We start from the raw sequence: 17180 nt of genomic DNA on the forward strand, positions 1-17180 counted from the left end.
TGAAAAACCTGCTGCTAGAGGGTTTCAGTCACTTTAGAACGGCTTACCATCTTGCAAAGTCAGTGAAAACTGTTAGGCTGCCAGTTAAATGGGGTTTGTCAGATAATTAAAGAAATTAGCACAAGGTGCCAGATTAACACAAATAACTTGGAGGGATCTGAAAGTGTTCTCTAATTTTGATCAATGTTCTTTTTCATATCTCATTGAAATTTTTTTTTCTGTGCTTCAAAATATATGTAACTCAAGAAATATGCTTAACCACTTCTGCCCCGGACCATTTGGCTGCCCAAAGACCAGAGCACTTTTTGTGATTCGGCACTGCATCGCTTTAACTGACAATTGCACGGTCATGCGACGTGGCTCCAAAACAAAATTGACGTCTTGTTTTTCCCACAAATAGAGCTTTCTTTTGGTGGTATTTGATCACCTCTGCGGTTTTTATTTTTTGCTCTATAAACAAAAAAAAGTGACAATTTTGAAAAAAAAGCAATATTTTTTACTTTTTTGCTATTGTAAATATCCCCAAAAAATATATAAAAAACATTTTTTTTCCCCCTCAGTTTAGGCTGATATGTGTTCTTCTACATATTTTTGGTAAAAAAAATTGCAGTAGGCGTTTATTGATTGGTTTGCGCAAAAGTTATAGCGTCTACAAAATAGGGGATAGTTCTATGCCATTTTTATTAATATTTTTTTTTTTTTTTTACTAGTAATGGCGGCGATCAGCGTTTTTTTTTTTTTTTTTTTTTGTTTTGTTTTGTGACTGCAACATTATGGCGGACACATCAGACACTTTCGGTGCTATAAAAATGCACTGATTACTGTGTAAATGACACTGGCAGGGAAGGGGTTAACCAGTAGGGGGCGCTGAAGGGCTTAAGTGTGTCCTAGAGATGTGTTCTAACTGTGGGGGGGATGGGCTACGTGTGACATAACACTGATCACCGCTCCCAATCACATGGAGCTATGATCAGTGTCCTGTCACTAGGCAGAACGGGGCAAATGCTTGTTTACATCAGCATTTCCCCGTTCTTCCTCTCTGTGTGTGTGTGTGTGTGTGTGTGTGTGTGTGTGTGTGTGTGTATATAGTCCCGAGGATTGCTGCTCTTAGAGCCGGTTCACACAGGGGCAGCACGACTCAGAGGCGACCTGCACACGACTTCAGCGGCGACTTGCAAAATCACTTCAGTATAGAAGTCAATGCAAGTCGCCTGAAGTCGCCCCAAAAGTAGTACAGGAACCTTTTTCTAAGTCAGAGCGACTTGAGTCGCTCCTATTAGAACGGTTCTATTGTACAGAACGGAACGCGACTTGTCAGGTGGCTAAGTCGCCTGACAAGTCGCCCCTGTGTGAACCGGGTCTTAAAGTTTTATTTGTTCAATAAATTCAGAAATAGTTACATAGTAAAGTGTTCAAAAGGATTTCCGTTTCGGGCTCACATGCTTACACCCTTCCTCAGATCAGAACACATCCAACATCTCAATCACATTCATGAGAAATTTTTTAAAATTTCAAATAATCACATATGGAATCAATTTCGTGGTTAATTACTCATTAGTATAATTGTATTCCTTCATAGGTTGATTTTTTTTTTTCAAAGCCACTGATACAGAAATGGTTAATCAAACAGACATTCATCTCACTATTCCATCTGGAACCATCACATTGTTAATCTGTCACGAAAAGTATATGAATATCATGATCTAAGTATCCAAAAATAATAATATTATATATATTTTAAAAATAATGTATAAATGGTTCAAAAAACAGAAAGAAAAAACATTCCTAATAAATTATACAAACAAATACAGATCTAGATCTGGCAACGACCACCATTTTATTCTTTAGGGTGTTAGAAAAAAAATTTATAATGTTTGGGGGTTCTAAGTAATTTTCTAGCAAAAAAAAAAAAAAAAACAGTAAGAGGCTTGGTCCTCAAGTGGTTAAGTGATAAAGGCAAATATTCTCTACTCGAGATAGCAGGTTGAAATGCAAAATATGCTTTAAATCTTAACTGCCTATAAAATCGATAAAGATTTTGTTTCAAGATAAAACCATTCATTTTTTTCTTTAGGACAAAATTCCAAACCCGTATTTCAGTCTCTGTTAAAGCTTGTTTAAGGCCACCCTCTTTTGCATTGTAGTAATGCATTTGCATGCAGCTGGGACGTTAGAACTGCAAACACCATCTTATGAAAATGTATTCTGTGAGCAGGAAGTTCAAACATACCTGTTTTTTTATTGTAATAGGCATAATGGCATACAATGCAGGCTATAGTATACTGGTTAAAGGTTAGGAGACAAAGGTAATTGAAGCATTTAGACTTATGTTCGCATCAGTGTACTGCAAAAATTTGTATTTGACCTAGGACTTTTTGTTTTGTTTCTTTACCGATCCTGGTGGATAGAATGTCAAGTCATTTAAAGAATCATGTACAAAGCTCAGCAGTATGCTAATGGACAATTAAAGGACATATTATAAAAAATGTAATGCACCCAAGCCTTGGTAAACATTCCCTTATGCAGGAAACAAATTTTATTTTTTTTCCACTGAAAAGGTCTGCTTTAAAGCCTAAACTCAAAGGCATTTATTTTGCTTTACAAAAAGTGTAGCTGCTGACTTCTAAAAAAAAAAAAAAAAAAACACACATTCGCCTGTCCCGGGATCCAGCGTTGTGCTCACCCGAGCCATCTCTTCTCTCGGTCTTCTCTTCCCGGCGCTGCCATCTCAACTGTGGACACCTGGCTGTGACAGCTTGTGGCTTGTGAGCCACGCTACGAATTGTGAATGGGCCCGCAGTCTTCTGGGACCTGTGACATGTCCCAGGTGACTGTTGGGGGAGAGAGAAGAAGTTCCACTCGGGCAAAACCAGGTGCCTGCCCGACCATTCCATTTGGAGAAAAGGAAGGGGAGATAAGGCCTTAAAGCGGAACTTCCCCTTTTGGGTGGAGCTCCGCTTTAACTTTCAATGGTCCGAGGTCCCTCCCAAGCAGCTGCATCTTCTACCTGGAGTCTTCTGGGTACCAGTCTGTGGCCCTCTTCATTGGCTAGTGGGGAGGTTGACATCACTCTTGCACATGTGCATCTCGAAACACATGATCTTTTCCACAATGTAAACTGAGATGTGCATGTGCAGATCAGTGTACATTATAAAAGACTGTAGGCAGGTAGGTTTATCTTATTGCAGAAGAGACATTGATGGTCTCTTCTGCAGTAAAGAGCTTGCCTTCCTGGAAGTTTTTTTTCTCTCAAATAGGAACTGTAGTTCCACTTTAAGGCTTTTTATTCCCTTTATGTGTAATTGCTGACCTTTCCACTAACACACTTCTTGTGTCAGGGTTACAACGCTCACTAACTGTGCTGTGTATATGGAGGGAGCAGCATGGTCACCCTAGGCTGGTGTCCTGATTTACACTACAAAGAACCTCCCCACTCTACATCTCCAATAAAGTGGAGAGGTTATGTAGTTGAGAGTGTAGATTGTAATATGAACAATGCATACATCTAAATAGGAAAGCCCACAGGATTTTGCAAAAAATTCTCAAATTTTATTAGGCTTATTGGGTATTTGACTCCATCTTCAAAAAATGTACTCGTCCTAAAAAAAAATAAAAATAAAATAAAATAAAATAAAGCAGCTACCACATCTAAGGACTGGTAAAGTGCAACATGCTATATTTTTGTTTTGGGGTTTACATATCTGTTAAAAATATGGATCTGGTGTTATAACTCTGAAGTGTTTTAAATTTGCATGTTTTCTTTACATAGTTGTTACTGTATACACAACCAAGGGTTATTGTCATGTGCAATAATTACATACAGCATCTCCTAATGATTGTAGTATGGACCTGTCTCCTACTGATATTGATACTTTTGGTGCAAAATGACTTTGTGTTACAGCTTTATCAATATATACTTTTCATTGTCTGCACAGAGTTGACATGATTAACCACTTCAGCTCCAGAAGATTTACCCCCCTTCATGACCAGGCCATTTTTTGCTTTGTGGGAACACAGGATCCATGCCTTCCCTACTTGACAGATCAGTAGTCTGCCTTGTCTATATAGGCAGACTACCGTTCTGACTGTGTACCGACCAATCAACAGGTGCCAGTGAACATCGAGTCCGCCGTCCCCACTGTGCAAAATCACAGCGGGAGTGAGCCACTGGCGGCGCGCATTCGCGCCCGCTACCCGGAAGTGCGGGATCACGTGTGTGTGTGTGTATATATGTGTATATATATATATATAATATGTGTGTGTATATGTGTGTGTGTGTATGTATGTATGTATATATATATATATATATATATATAAAATTATATGTGATCCTGCGTACAGCCGCCACCCTGTAGCAGTGAAACTGCTATAGGGCAGTCAGCAAGTGGTTAGAAGGTAGGTCACAAGTGCACTTATTCATTTTTATTTTTATTTTTTTTATATATATCCATCTCTAGATGCTTACTTGCCCTTCTGCCCTTGGCCTCTCTGCACTGCTCACAATTGTGTGGTAGAATGCTTAGTCTTCTATGGGGCCATGTCACTTGGGTCACAGTCCCATAAAGCCTCAAGGATTCACTGTACAGGCACATCTGGTGCAAAGAACATTATGCAGACGAATGTAAGCATTGTGAAACACTACGGGTCTGCAGAGCTATGTATGGGGAAGGTGGGTTACTTTTGGGTAAGTGGAGAGCACAAAAGCTACTTTGAAAGTGCAAAAATAGATATTCCTGAAAATATGTAAATTTAATTTTTTGCCACACAACATGCTCACTGTGCTTCAGAGTGTCTGTGTTCCATGCTGAAAATCTCCTTATTTGCCCCACCAGTCTGTGGATGGGCCAATAATGTTCAGGTGCAGTAGTGTAATGTAGTGTACTTGTGTGAATTTTTTTTCCAGGATGGGAGAGAGACTTTTATAGCTGTTGATTATTATAGAAAAGATTTGTGCCAAAAATGTTAGCACATTTTGATGCTGCATAATGGGGCTTTGTTGCTGTTATTCTAAGTGTCATTTATCTGCACAGGTTCAAATGTATTTTTCTTTTTCCTCTTCTCTTGTAGTCAGGAGCCAGTGTGAGAGTTGTCAATCAGTTGCTCACCGAGATGGATGGACTGGAAAGTAGACGTCAAGTTTTTATTATGGCTGCCACTAACCGTCCAGGTGAGCTGCAAGCACTTATAATCAAGAGAAATCAGATCAATCTTCCAAGACATTACAGCTCGAGCTTTCCAACACATTACACTTCCAGAAACGGAGGCAGTTGGGGTGAACTGGTATTCTGCTGCTGTGTCTGGATCAAAAAAACTCTAGGCTGTGACTGTTTGTTAAAAATTAAGGCGTATGCCTCTTATACATGGGCATATGGATAGCATATGCCCATGCAGAGGCTGTCTTTGCCCACATAGTGATGCCCAGGGTTTCTGTGCATCCCTGTGCAGGCAGTCCCATTCATGTCAATTTGGATGCAGCAGCTTCTATCCAGCTGCCCGCAGTGCAGTCTTTTAAAGCCGTGCATAGCACGTTACATACTGTACAAGCAAGGTCAGCTCTGCTGGGTCAATGCAGAAGGACAAGGTTAGCGCTATAGGCTGTTGTTACTGATCATCACTCAGAGAGTGATCAAGGCCTGATTGTTCTAAGTAGGTGAGCAACTGGCAAGTCTGATATCACCCGATCTGACACTTTTTTAGCACCTTTAAGCTGCACAGGCCGTACACAGTCTCTCCTTTTGGGCTGTATACATAGGTGTGCGCACGCCTATGGCTGTATCGTTATGTTCTCAGCTCTTGAAAGGCAAACTCTAGGATTTTGTTTGTTTTATCTGAATTTCATTTCTCACCAGGGAGAGGCAGAAACAAGTCTGTACTGGTGGCACACTGCAACAGATCAGTATAATTCTTTTGAAGGAATGCGCTTATATATTTATCTTCTATAATAGTGATTATATAATAAATTATACAGAGCAGGGCAGGGAAATCTACAGAACCTTGTTCAAAATCAATTAATATAAATTGTAAGTATATGTGTAAAGGGTCTCATGTCTGTATAACAGCTGCACATTTGGCATCCTATTTGATATGGATCTAGGACAGCTCATTGTTCTAGGTTATGCTTTCCCAACCTTTTTAAAGAGTAGCTGTAGGCTCCCCAAAAAAAATTAAGTCAGCAGCTTTAAATACTTTAGCTGCTGACTTTTAATTAACCACTTCAATACAGGGCACTTATACACCTTCCTGCCCAGACCAATTTTCAGCTTTCAGCGCTGTTGCAGTTTGAATGACAATTGCGCGGTCATCCAACACTGTACCCAAACGAAATTTTTATCATTTTGTTCCCACAAATAGAGCTTTCTTTTGGGGGTATTTGATCACCTCTGCGGTTATTTTTTGCTAAACAAAGACCGAAAATTTTGAAAAGAAGTTTTGCTTTTGTTTCTGTTAAAAAATTTTGTAAGTAAGTTTTCTCTTTCACTGATGGGCACTGATGAGGCGGCACTGATGAGGCGGCACTGATGAGGCGGCACTGATATGCGGCACTGATATGCAGCACTGATGGGCATGATAGGCGGCCCTGATGGTCACTCATGGGTTGACTGGTGGGCACTGATAGGCAACACTGATGGGCATTGAAAGGCTGCAAAGATGGGTGCCTGATAGGCGGCACTGCTGGGCACTGATACGCGGCACTGATAGGCATACCTGGTGGCACTGGCAGTGGTAGGCATTGTAAGTGGGCACTGATCGGGAGCTGCCTGGGCATTGATTGGCAGCTGCTTGGGCACAGATTGGTATTTCCCTGGGGGTCTAGGGGGCATACCTGGTGGTCCAGTGTGGATGGCTTCCCTGGTGGTCCTGGGTGGGATCCGAGGGGGGGGCTGTGCTGATAATCAATCAGCACAGACCCCCACCTGTCAGGAGAGCAGCCGATCGGCTCTACTCTACTCGCGTCTGTCAGACGCGAGTGAGGAAAAGCCGATCACCGGCTCTTCCTATTTACGTCGTGATCAGCCGTGATTGGACACTGCTGATCACGTTGTAAAGAATCTCCGTCAGAGACTTTTTACCTAGATCGGTGTTGCGGGGTGTCAGACTGACACCCCGCAACAACGATCGCCGCGATGCGCTCCCCCGGGAGCGCGCAGCAGCTCAATATTCTGCGGATGTCATATGACGTCCAGTCAGACTTTTTAAACCACTTTGCCGCCGTCATTCTGCTATATGGCGGGCGGCAAGTGGTTAAGGACACTTACCTGTCAAGGAATACAGTGATGTTGGCACCCGAGACGATTCTTCAATGGGCTTTGGGGTGCAGGCACTGGCATCTTCAGTTAGGGAAACCGGCAGTGAAGCCTTCAGACATACTCTAAGATCGCTGTGGCAATTTTACCCAAATGTGGAAGTGGGTACCTGTCAAAATCAGATACCCGCTCCCCCCTTCCTCCTCCCAATAATGCCAAATGTGGCAGTGGAGGGGGAGGAGGGTGGGAACAAGTGGAGCTTCCTCTTTTGGGTGGAGCTCTGCTTTAACATGAAGTAATCCTTGAAAACACTTTCTAGTCACAAGGAACACCTGCTAACACCTACTTTTATCCACAGTTCATGGTATTTTAATGTAATTGGCATTGTGAAGAATGATCCTTACATTTTGTGATTAGTAGGAAGAATTGTCCGTTACTGATAGCCCATTGGATTCAGTGGTTATTTATCTGAGAGACAGAAATTTCTGATTGTTCAAGGAATCCCTTGAATCGTCTGGAGAAACCATAGGGTTCTATGGAACCCTGGTTAAAAAAGGCTGTTCAAGATTAATTCTTGAAAGATAAAATCCAGGCATGGGTTATTTTTAATTAGTTGTATTGGTCCAGCTTGTACCAGCGTAAATACCATACCTGCCAGATACCTCTGGAAGCAGGTAGGTACTGCTACTTTAATGAGTTCCACGTGCTTCCAGGTTCCATGCTGAGTAGCCGGCCTGGTGTATTATGAATACAGAAGGCTTGCTGCTTGCCATGGGGTGCCATTCACAGAATGCTTTGCAACGCATCTGATTGGGCAAGGTGGAGAGCATGATGGTCACCGCCCTGCCTGTTCACCTCGTCCTATTAGAGAATGCTGTGCATTGGAAAATGCAAAACTTTCTTTGAATGGAACCCATGCTGAACAAGCAAACCTACTCTGTTCAGAATGCATCACGCCAGCCACTCAGCATTAGACCCGGAAGCAAGTGGAACTCCCTGGAGTAGCGGTGTCTACTTCAGTGATTTCCAGCTTCCAGGGGTAACTATGTAAAAATATACTGTGTTTCTTCTTTCATTTCTAATCTATACAATTGATGTACAGCTGAACAGACAAAAATCACTATTAAAAAAAAAAAATGCATCAAATGACTTTTCTAGGGATAATTAGACCATTGTATATCGCCTCCACACTGCAGTTTCCTGTTCTCACAAAATTCACCAATCAATATAAAAGGTGGTGGGTGCAGTTTTTAGTGATTGATGGTGGGAAAATGAGGTGTGAGGGTGATTTGTTTGCAACACTGCATATTCGTTTTTAGGGCCTAAAATGTATTTTTATTTTTGTCTTGTGCTGAAGAGGTAAGGTTTAGGCAACAAAATCTCTGAGATCAGGGGTAGGCAACCTTGGCCTTCCAGCTGTTTTTTAAACTCGAAGTCCCATGAGATCTTGCAAGACCCTGACAATCCAAGGCATGACTCCTAGAGGCAGAGGCATGATGGGATTTGTAGTTTCACCACAGCTGGAGGGCCGAGGTTGCCTACCCCCCGTTTTAGAGGGTAAAGCCAACACCTTCATCTATGGAATCACACTCTTGATGGCTGGACCAGCAAGGTATCGCTGTTCCTCTACTCCCTTGCTGTTTTTTTCAGCAATGAAGTGACATTGTAAAAGAAAGTTGGTGATCTATTCAGGAATCCTGTAGCAATCCACTAGCGGGATCACTAGCCTACCAAGGGTTTTAGAATCTTTTAATGCTCCTTCTGTCTCAGCACCCAATGGGTAGATTTCTGCCTAGTTCCTAGGACACACTGTCTGCAGAGCAGTGGGGACACAAGGGACAAAAATCTCTAAGGCCTTCTTAATGTTTTTATATGCTCCACCTGTGTTGTGGATCCTGTTCTTGAAAACTTTTCAATAAAAAGAAACAGAAAAATCTCTAAGGTCTCAGGCACAATGGGCTTAAACGCTGCTTTTTACAAATGCTTGGCATTTTTTTTAGCCAGTAAAAGCACCTCTATATTAGCCTGTGTCCATGCACACATACGCATTACAGGCATATTAGAAGAGGAGCTTTGCAGGCTGAAAAAAAACACCACCAGGTTCAGGAGAGGCGCTGAAGAGCAGGAAAAATGCTTGACACACCTATACGCGTGAAAACATGTCTAAACGCTAGACTTGTTTAGCAACGTTTGCTCTTTAATGCATTCCAGTGACCAGTAATAAAGTATTTTCTGGCTAGAATGCATCACTTTCAAAACCTTGAAACGCCGAAATGCCGATGCAATATGCGGCTTTAGGCACATTTTAAGCCGCTTTTTTCTAAGGCCTAAGGCAGTGGAATCCACAAAGGAGTCCTAATTGTCTGGTCTGGAGGTAATCAATAAGGCTGCACAGGAACCAATAAGGCAGATGTTCATCACTGAAGAGAGAAGGGAAATACCCAACAGCTCAAGACCCACTGGATTCTTGATTTTAGAAGTGTGCAGTAAACCAACATTGGTTAGGCTTGCATCCCTGGAGGATTGTGTATTAGGTTGGCTAATATAGTTGCTACATTATTTACCTGTTATACCAGGTAAATGGTTCCAGAAAGGAGAGGCAGGTGCACCGCTCTCAAGTTCAGTTATCTGGCGGTGTCCTCATCCCCTCCAATGGATAGTGGTGTCAGATTCATCTGAGCTACTGTGGTGTTTAGCATTGCAGCATTTTCCTGACGCGTTCATTTTTCATCAGATGGACTGTGCCCACATCACCGTGATCATGCCTGATCTCTGTTGATCGAAGCCCAAGCAGGATCAAGCCTGGTTAGTATATGGATGTGAGACTGCCCGAGAATACCAGATGCTGTAAGTTTTCCCCCACCTGTGTGAGGGAGGCATCTGAGGCTGCTGTGTTTTGAGAGTATCTCAGGCCAGAAGATCTCAGAGCAGTCTCTGAGGTGGTTTCGCTCCATCTTCAGCCAGCAAAAGCTTGGTAGGTATTGTACGCCTCTTTTGGCCTTTGGGGTCTGCCACAGAGTCGTCAGTCTTTTGCCTTGCATTTGACTCTTGGAGCAGAAGGTATGGGCTCATTATTTAAAATAAATAAATAAATAAACCTCAACCGTTAACGGTCCCAAAACCAAAGGTCTAGCTTGGATCTTAAGCCACTGGACATCCTTCTTTTTCATTTAGTGTTGACCTCTGCGAGAGGTAGATTTTGGGGTCCATAGTCATCAATGACGCATATCTTCATGTGCCGTTTTTTCAAGGCTCCTCAAGGGTTTTTGCAAATTGCAGCGCAAAGTCTTCCTTTTTTTTTTTTTTTTGTGTCTCTGCTCTTCGGGCTGGCCACAGCTCCGAGGGTTCAGAAAAGTTCCAGCCCAGTACTTGACTTGCTGAAAACGCAGATATGCCAATCTCAGTTTACCTCAATCTTTGTTCAGGAAGCAGTCTGTTCCAGATTTTCCTTTGATACATTTCAGGAGGAAGTTGTATCTAGGTCAAGGCACGTTCCCTACATACAGTCCTACTCCAGGTCTTTGGTAGAGGATCATTCTCTCTGTCTAGAACATGAAGCTCCAGGAATTGGATTGCCAGAGGGCTCTGTTCCCGGGGTATTACAGAGCTAAGATTGCTGGTTGATGGTTCAAGATCTGGAGAAGAGATGGGAAAGATAACCACTGATGCCTGCTTCTCCAGTTGGTTTGAAGGTGGCTATAGTTCAGTGGGCTTGGTCTCCACTTGAGAAAGTACTGCCCATCAATATCTTGGATTGTTGGCCAATATGCCTTGCTCTGGATGATGGGACAAACCAGTTGTAGGTGTAATCCGGTAATGCTTCTGCATGCATATATATCAACCACCAGGAGTCATACGGCTCAGGAAGGTGAACAACATTCTGTCTGAGACAGTACAACAAGTACTATGTACTATCACTATTACATACTCCAGGTATAGTATAATGGCAGGGGGAACTCTGCAGGTGGATCTACTAGATTCCAAGTTCCACAACAAGTGGGAACAGGTTGTGTGTGGGACGAAAGTCTCACCGTCAATAGGGGCCGATGCACTGGTAACACCTTAGGGACCAGTTCTCCCTTATTTGATGCTTTCCCTCTGTTTTGACTTCTCCCATGTCTTTTGCAAAGAATCCGGGAGGTGGTAACACTAATAATAGTGTTAGCAGAATTAGCCTAGGAGGTTTTACATACATTGGTACGCAGACATAGCGAGTCTTTCGGGGGTTGCTCCTTGAACACTACCAGTCCAGCGGGACCTAATGGTCTTGAGTCCTGTATCTCCACACTGTTGAGCCCTGGAAGCTGGTTTCAGGGAACCTCAATTACAGGACTTGGAAATATTTTTTTCCTGGGGGAAGCCAGGAAGTGGCACTCTCAGGAATATGGGTGGCAAATTTTCTTATATTTCTCTAACCAGTAGGGGAAAGGAGATTTGGCCTTAAGTACCTTTTTAAGGGTTTGAGTTCACCCCTATCCATTTTTTCCAGAAGCCATTGTTTCTCACTCCTGGATTCATACAGCGTGTAGCGTAAATGGTCCCACAGGTCAGGCCACTCTTGTGTCCTTGGGACTGGGATTCGCTCTTGCTGTCTTTGCAGAGGCCATTTTTTTGAACCAATTGGGAGACTGTTATAGTCCCTTATCTCGGAAGATGGCTTCTTTGGTTGCTATCACTTCACTAATTGGAGTGTCGGAGGTGGCGGCATTTTCATGCAAGGAGCTGTTCTTGGTTGTACATCATAAGGTGATGTTACGTCCTAATCCATTGCCTAGAGTGTTTTCTAGTTTTCACTTGCATCAGGACAGTGTCTTGCTTTTTATATTTTTCTTCTAATCCACAGTCGGCAGGAGAAAGATCGCTACCTACTCTAGAGGTAGTTCAGACACTCCGGGTCTACTTGAGCTGTCGCCACAGGTCTGGAGTCCTGATTTGTGCAGCCAGAAGAGCCCAGGAAGGGCAGGCGGCATCCAGGTTGAATGTTTAGCAGTGGATCTGCCAGTTTATCAATGATGCAGAAGACTGATGTTCTGCTTGTATTGCCAGAAGGTCCCAAGAAGGGACAGGCCGCATCTAAGCTGACTATTTCCTGCCAAGTGATTGTTCAGGCGTATGGATTAAGGGGTAAGGCTCCGCTTTTTCCAGTAGGGGTACACTCTACCAGAAGAGTGAGTGCTTCATGGGGCAGTTCATCATCAAGCATCCATGGCTCAGATTTGCAAGGCTGCTACTTGGTCTTCGGTGCATACATTCACTAGGTTTTATCAAGTGAATGTTAGGACTCAGGAGGATGTTGCATTTGGACGCAGTGTACTGCAGGCAGCAATATAGATTCTGTTGTTCTAGTGGTGTTTCTTTGGTCGTAATGGGTTCCCTCCCCTCAAAAGCATTGTTTGGGGACATCCCAGTTTGTTATTATGACTGCTCTGAGTCCTGTGATTTGCAATAAAGAAACTAGGATTTTTTCAGCTTACTTGTAAAATCCTTTTCTTGGAGTACATCACGGGACACAGAGACCCCTCCCCTCTTGTCTGGGAAGTTTATTGCTTGCTACAAAACTGAGGTACTTCCTGTGTAGGAGGGGTTATATAGGGGAGGACTTCTTGTTTGATTGATTTACCAGTGTCCATTCAGCAATAGGTGGCGTATTTTGTTCGCCGATCAGCAGATGCCGACGGACATCCAATGGCTGGCACCTGCTGATCGGCTTGTGCTGTGACTAATCACAGCACAAGCGGCGCACCCCCTACCCGAAAAAGTAGAAATATATATATATATATATATATATATATATATATGTATATATATATATATATATATATATATATATATATATATATGTATATATATATATATATATATATATATATATATATATATATATATGTGTGTGTATGTATGTATGTATGTATATATATATATATATACTCTGATTCTGTGTGTGCAGCCGGCCCGCACTGTAGCATTAAAGAAAGTGGTTAGACCAAAAATTTGTGATTTATGTAAACAAGCGTATTTGCAGCTCAGATACTTGAACTTCCTATTAACAATCTTGGTTACCCATTACATAGGTAAATACATAGGCAATCTATCACCTGTTACATAGGCTTCTATAATGAAACCTATAGATAAAAGGGTAGGGCTAGTTGATGGATAAGTTGTAGACTATAGCCATATCATTATCCAAACAGTTCAGTACTTGGTGCTGACAAGCACCTGCTCGGGTTGCGGTGAGATATCTAGTTTGAAGGTTAATGTCAAAATAATTCTTACAAGCATTTAAAATAAAACCACCAGAAACCCCTTTTATTCCTCAACCCCAGGCAAAAACTCGCATCCTTGCAATGTGGGGGCACCAATGCAAGGGTGGTGTTTTCTTGTGCCCTGATTAAGGCTTTAAAATACTGCTTGTATAACTTCCTGAGGTTGTGTTTTTTTTTTTTTTTTGTGTTTTTTTTTTTTTTTAATACTTTCTTCCCATGATGGCATAAATAGGACTGAATGTTAGAAGTCGTATTCCAATACGAGTAATATAAATATCCGATTTTGGACAATAATACAGAATTTGCTTTGCATTGTGATCGCCCCCTTCCAAAAAGATCTGAACAAATTAATGGGGTGGGCAATTACAGGTACATGGCAAATGAGGTTAATGTAGAAAAATGTAAAATAATGTATTTGGGTGGCTAAAATTTGAATGCAATCCATACACTGGGGGGGGGGAGAACCTCTGGGGGAATCTAGGATGCAAAAGGACCTGTGGGTCCTAGTAGATGATAGGCTCAGCAATGGCATGCAATTCAAGCTGCTGCTAACAAAGCAAACAGAATATTGGCATGCATTAAAAAGGGGATCAACTCCAGAGATAAAACAATAATTCTCCCGCTCTACAAGACTATGGTCTGGCCGCACCTGGAGTATGCTGTCCAGTTCTGGCAGGGCCAGATTAAGATCATCATGGGCCTGGTGCTGAGGATTTTGGAGGGCCTTTTTATGGAAACAATATGAAAGTGCAAACATTTTTTGCTAAAACAAATTAAATCTACTCTCACCAGTAATATCAGCCGTGCAGCCTCTGAGCAGCAGCAACACCACCAATACCACCTGCTATGCAATCTCTCACTAACAGCAACATAGGGCGACCACATTTCCAAACTGCCATTCAGGGACACCCCCCTTCCCAAAAAAAAGATGAGGGGGGATGTAGTCTTGGGTTTGATGGGGAAATAGGTGGCGGGGGTGATTTTTCGGGCAAATGGCTGGTGTTAGCACTTAAAATCATCCTGACACTATGCTTGATATGGCGTCAGGATGATCAAATTCCATTATTTCTATTACTACATTGTAATATATAGTGAAATAGTTCAACTCATCATGATGCAGAATCAGTGGGAACCTGAGCTTGTCACTTGCCACCATCGCCTGCCGCCAGATGCCACCCATAGCCTGCTATCAGATACAGTGTGCCACTTAACACCTGCAACCTGCCACCAGATACAGTGTGCCACTTGCCACCGGCAACCTGCCACCAGATACAGTGTGCCACTTGCCACCAGCAGCCTGCCACCAATGACGGTGTGCCACTTGCCACCAGCAGCCTGCCACCAATGACGGTGTGCCACTTGCCACCAGCAGCCTGCCACCAGATACAGTGTGCCACTTACCACCAGATACAGTGTGCCACTTGCCACCAGCAGCCTGCCACCAGATACAGTGTGCCACTTTCCACCAGCAGCATGCCACCAGATACGGTGTGCCACTTGCCACCAGCAGCCTGCCACCAGATATGGTGTGCCACTTGCCAACAGCAGCCTGCCACCAGATACAGTGTGCCACTTGCCACAAGCAGCATGCCACCAGATACAGTGTGCCACTTACCACCAGATACAGTGTGCCACTTGCCACCAGCAGCCTGCCACCAGATACAGTGTGTCACTTTCCACCAGCAGCATGCCACCAGATACGGTGTGCCACTTGCCACCAGATACACTGTGCCACTTGCCACCAGCAGCCTGCCACCAGATATGGTGTTCCACTTGCCAACAGCAGCCTGCGACCAGATACAGTGTGCCACTTGCCACAAGCAGTCTGCCACCAGATATGGTGTGCTACTTGCCACCCACAGCCTGCTACCAGACACAGTGTGCCACTTGCCACCAGCAGCCTGCCACCAGATACAGTGTGCCACTTGCCACCAGCAGCATGCCACCAGATATGGTGTGCCACTTGCCACCAGCAGCATGCCACCAGATATGGTGTGCCACTTGCCACCAGATAGTGTGCCACTTGCCACCAGCAGTCTGCCACCAGATACAGTGTGCCACTTGCCACCAGATACAGTGTGCCACTTGCCACAAGCAGCCTGTCACCAGATACAGTGTGCCACTTGCCACCAACAGTCTGTCACCAGATACACTGTGCCACTTGCCACCAGCAATCTGCCACCAGATATGGTGTTCCACTTGCCAACAGCAGCCTGCGACCAGATACAGTGTGCCACTTGCCACAAGCAGTCTGCCACCAGATATGGTGTGCTACTTGCCACCCACAGCCTGCTACCAGACACAGTGTGCCACTTGCCACCAGCAGCCTGCCACCAGATACAGTGTGCCACTTGCCACCAGCAGCATGCCACCAGATATGGTGTGCCACTTGCCACCAGCAGCATGCCAGATATGGTGTGCCACTTGCCACCAGATACAGTGTGCCACTTGCCACAAGCAGCCTGTCACCAGATACAGTGTGCCACTTGCCACCAACAGTCTGTCACCAGATACACTGTGCCACTTGCCACCAGCAATCTGCCACCAGATATGGTGTTCCACTTGCCCAACAGCAGCCTGCGACCAGATACAGTGTGCCACTTGCCACAAGCAGCATGCCACCGGATACAGTGTGCCACTTGCCACCAGCAGCCTGCCCCAGATATGGTGTGCTACTTGCCACCCACGGCCTGCCACCAGACACAGTGTGCCACTTGCCACCAGCAGCCTGCCACCAGACACAGTGTGCCACTTGCCACCAGCAGCCTGCCACCAGATACAGTGTGCCACTTGCCACCAGCAGCATGCCACCAGATACAGTGTGCCACTTGCCACCAGCAGCATTCCACCAGATATGGTGTGCCACTTGCCACCAGATAGTGTGCCACTTGCCACCAGCAGCCTGCCACCAGATACAGTGTGCCACTTGCCACCAGCAGCATGCCACCAGATACAGTGTGCCACTTGCCACCAGATACAGTGTGCCACTTGCCACCAGCAGCCTGTCATCAGATATGGTGTGCCACTTGCAAACAGAAGCCTGCCACCAGATACAGTGTGCCACCTGCCACCAGATACAGTCAGCAGCCTGCCACCAGACACAGTGTGCCACTTGCCACCAGCAGCATGCAACCAGATAGAGTGTGCCACTTGCCACCAGCAGCCTGCCACTGCCTCCAGAACTCTGCCCAGACAGATAGGAGGGACAAGGCCTGTATAGTCAATCAAATCCCTGGAGCCCCTACCCTTCCTGAGCTGGGATGGTATGGCCGTGTGTGTATGCCAGGAGTATTGATTAGACCAAGTTCTACAGGGGGTTGTGTGTACAAGCCTTTGGGCTCACACTGGTGTGCTGCAGTCGGCCGCACTGCTTGTGTATCTGCAGTTTTAGCTGCAGTCCTATTGATATATATCAGGTTGCAGGTTTTGCTGCATTTTCTGACAGTGCGCCAAAGATAAGATGCAGCATGCAGGAATTTTGGTGCGCTTTCAGAAAAAAACACACAACCTAATAGAAATCAATAGGACTGTGAGTAAAACGCAGGAAAACTGTGGATACACCAGCAATGGGCCAAAACATAGCAAACCAGTGTGAACCCTTCCTAAAAGCACAAGGGACCGAGTACTACCACAAGCTGAGGACACAATTCTTAACACTTTGGCTGCAGTTATA

General features: G+C 44.3%; 1 protein-coding gene across 1 annotated transcript in view; it reads left to right on the plus strand.

Moving 5' to 3' along the window:
• Nucleotides 1-17180, plus strand: part of NVL (nuclear VCP like) — a 133752-nt gene that overhangs the window by 76936 nt on the left and 39636 nt on the right. The window contains exon 18 of the mRNA XM_073628327.1: nucleotides 5068-5167. Coding sequence (XP_073484428.1) covers nucleotides 5068-5167 — 100 coding nt within the window. The remainder of the gene's footprint in view (nucleotides 1-5067; nucleotides 5168-17180) is intronic.

This window comes from Aquarana catesbeiana, linkage group LG04 (assembly GCF_042186555.1).
Source record: "Aquarana catesbeiana isolate 2022-GZ linkage group LG04, ASM4218655v1, whole genome shotgun sequence".
NCBI classification, from domain to species: domain Eukaryota; kingdom Metazoa; phylum Chordata; class Amphibia; order Anura; family Ranidae; genus Aquarana; species Aquarana catesbeiana.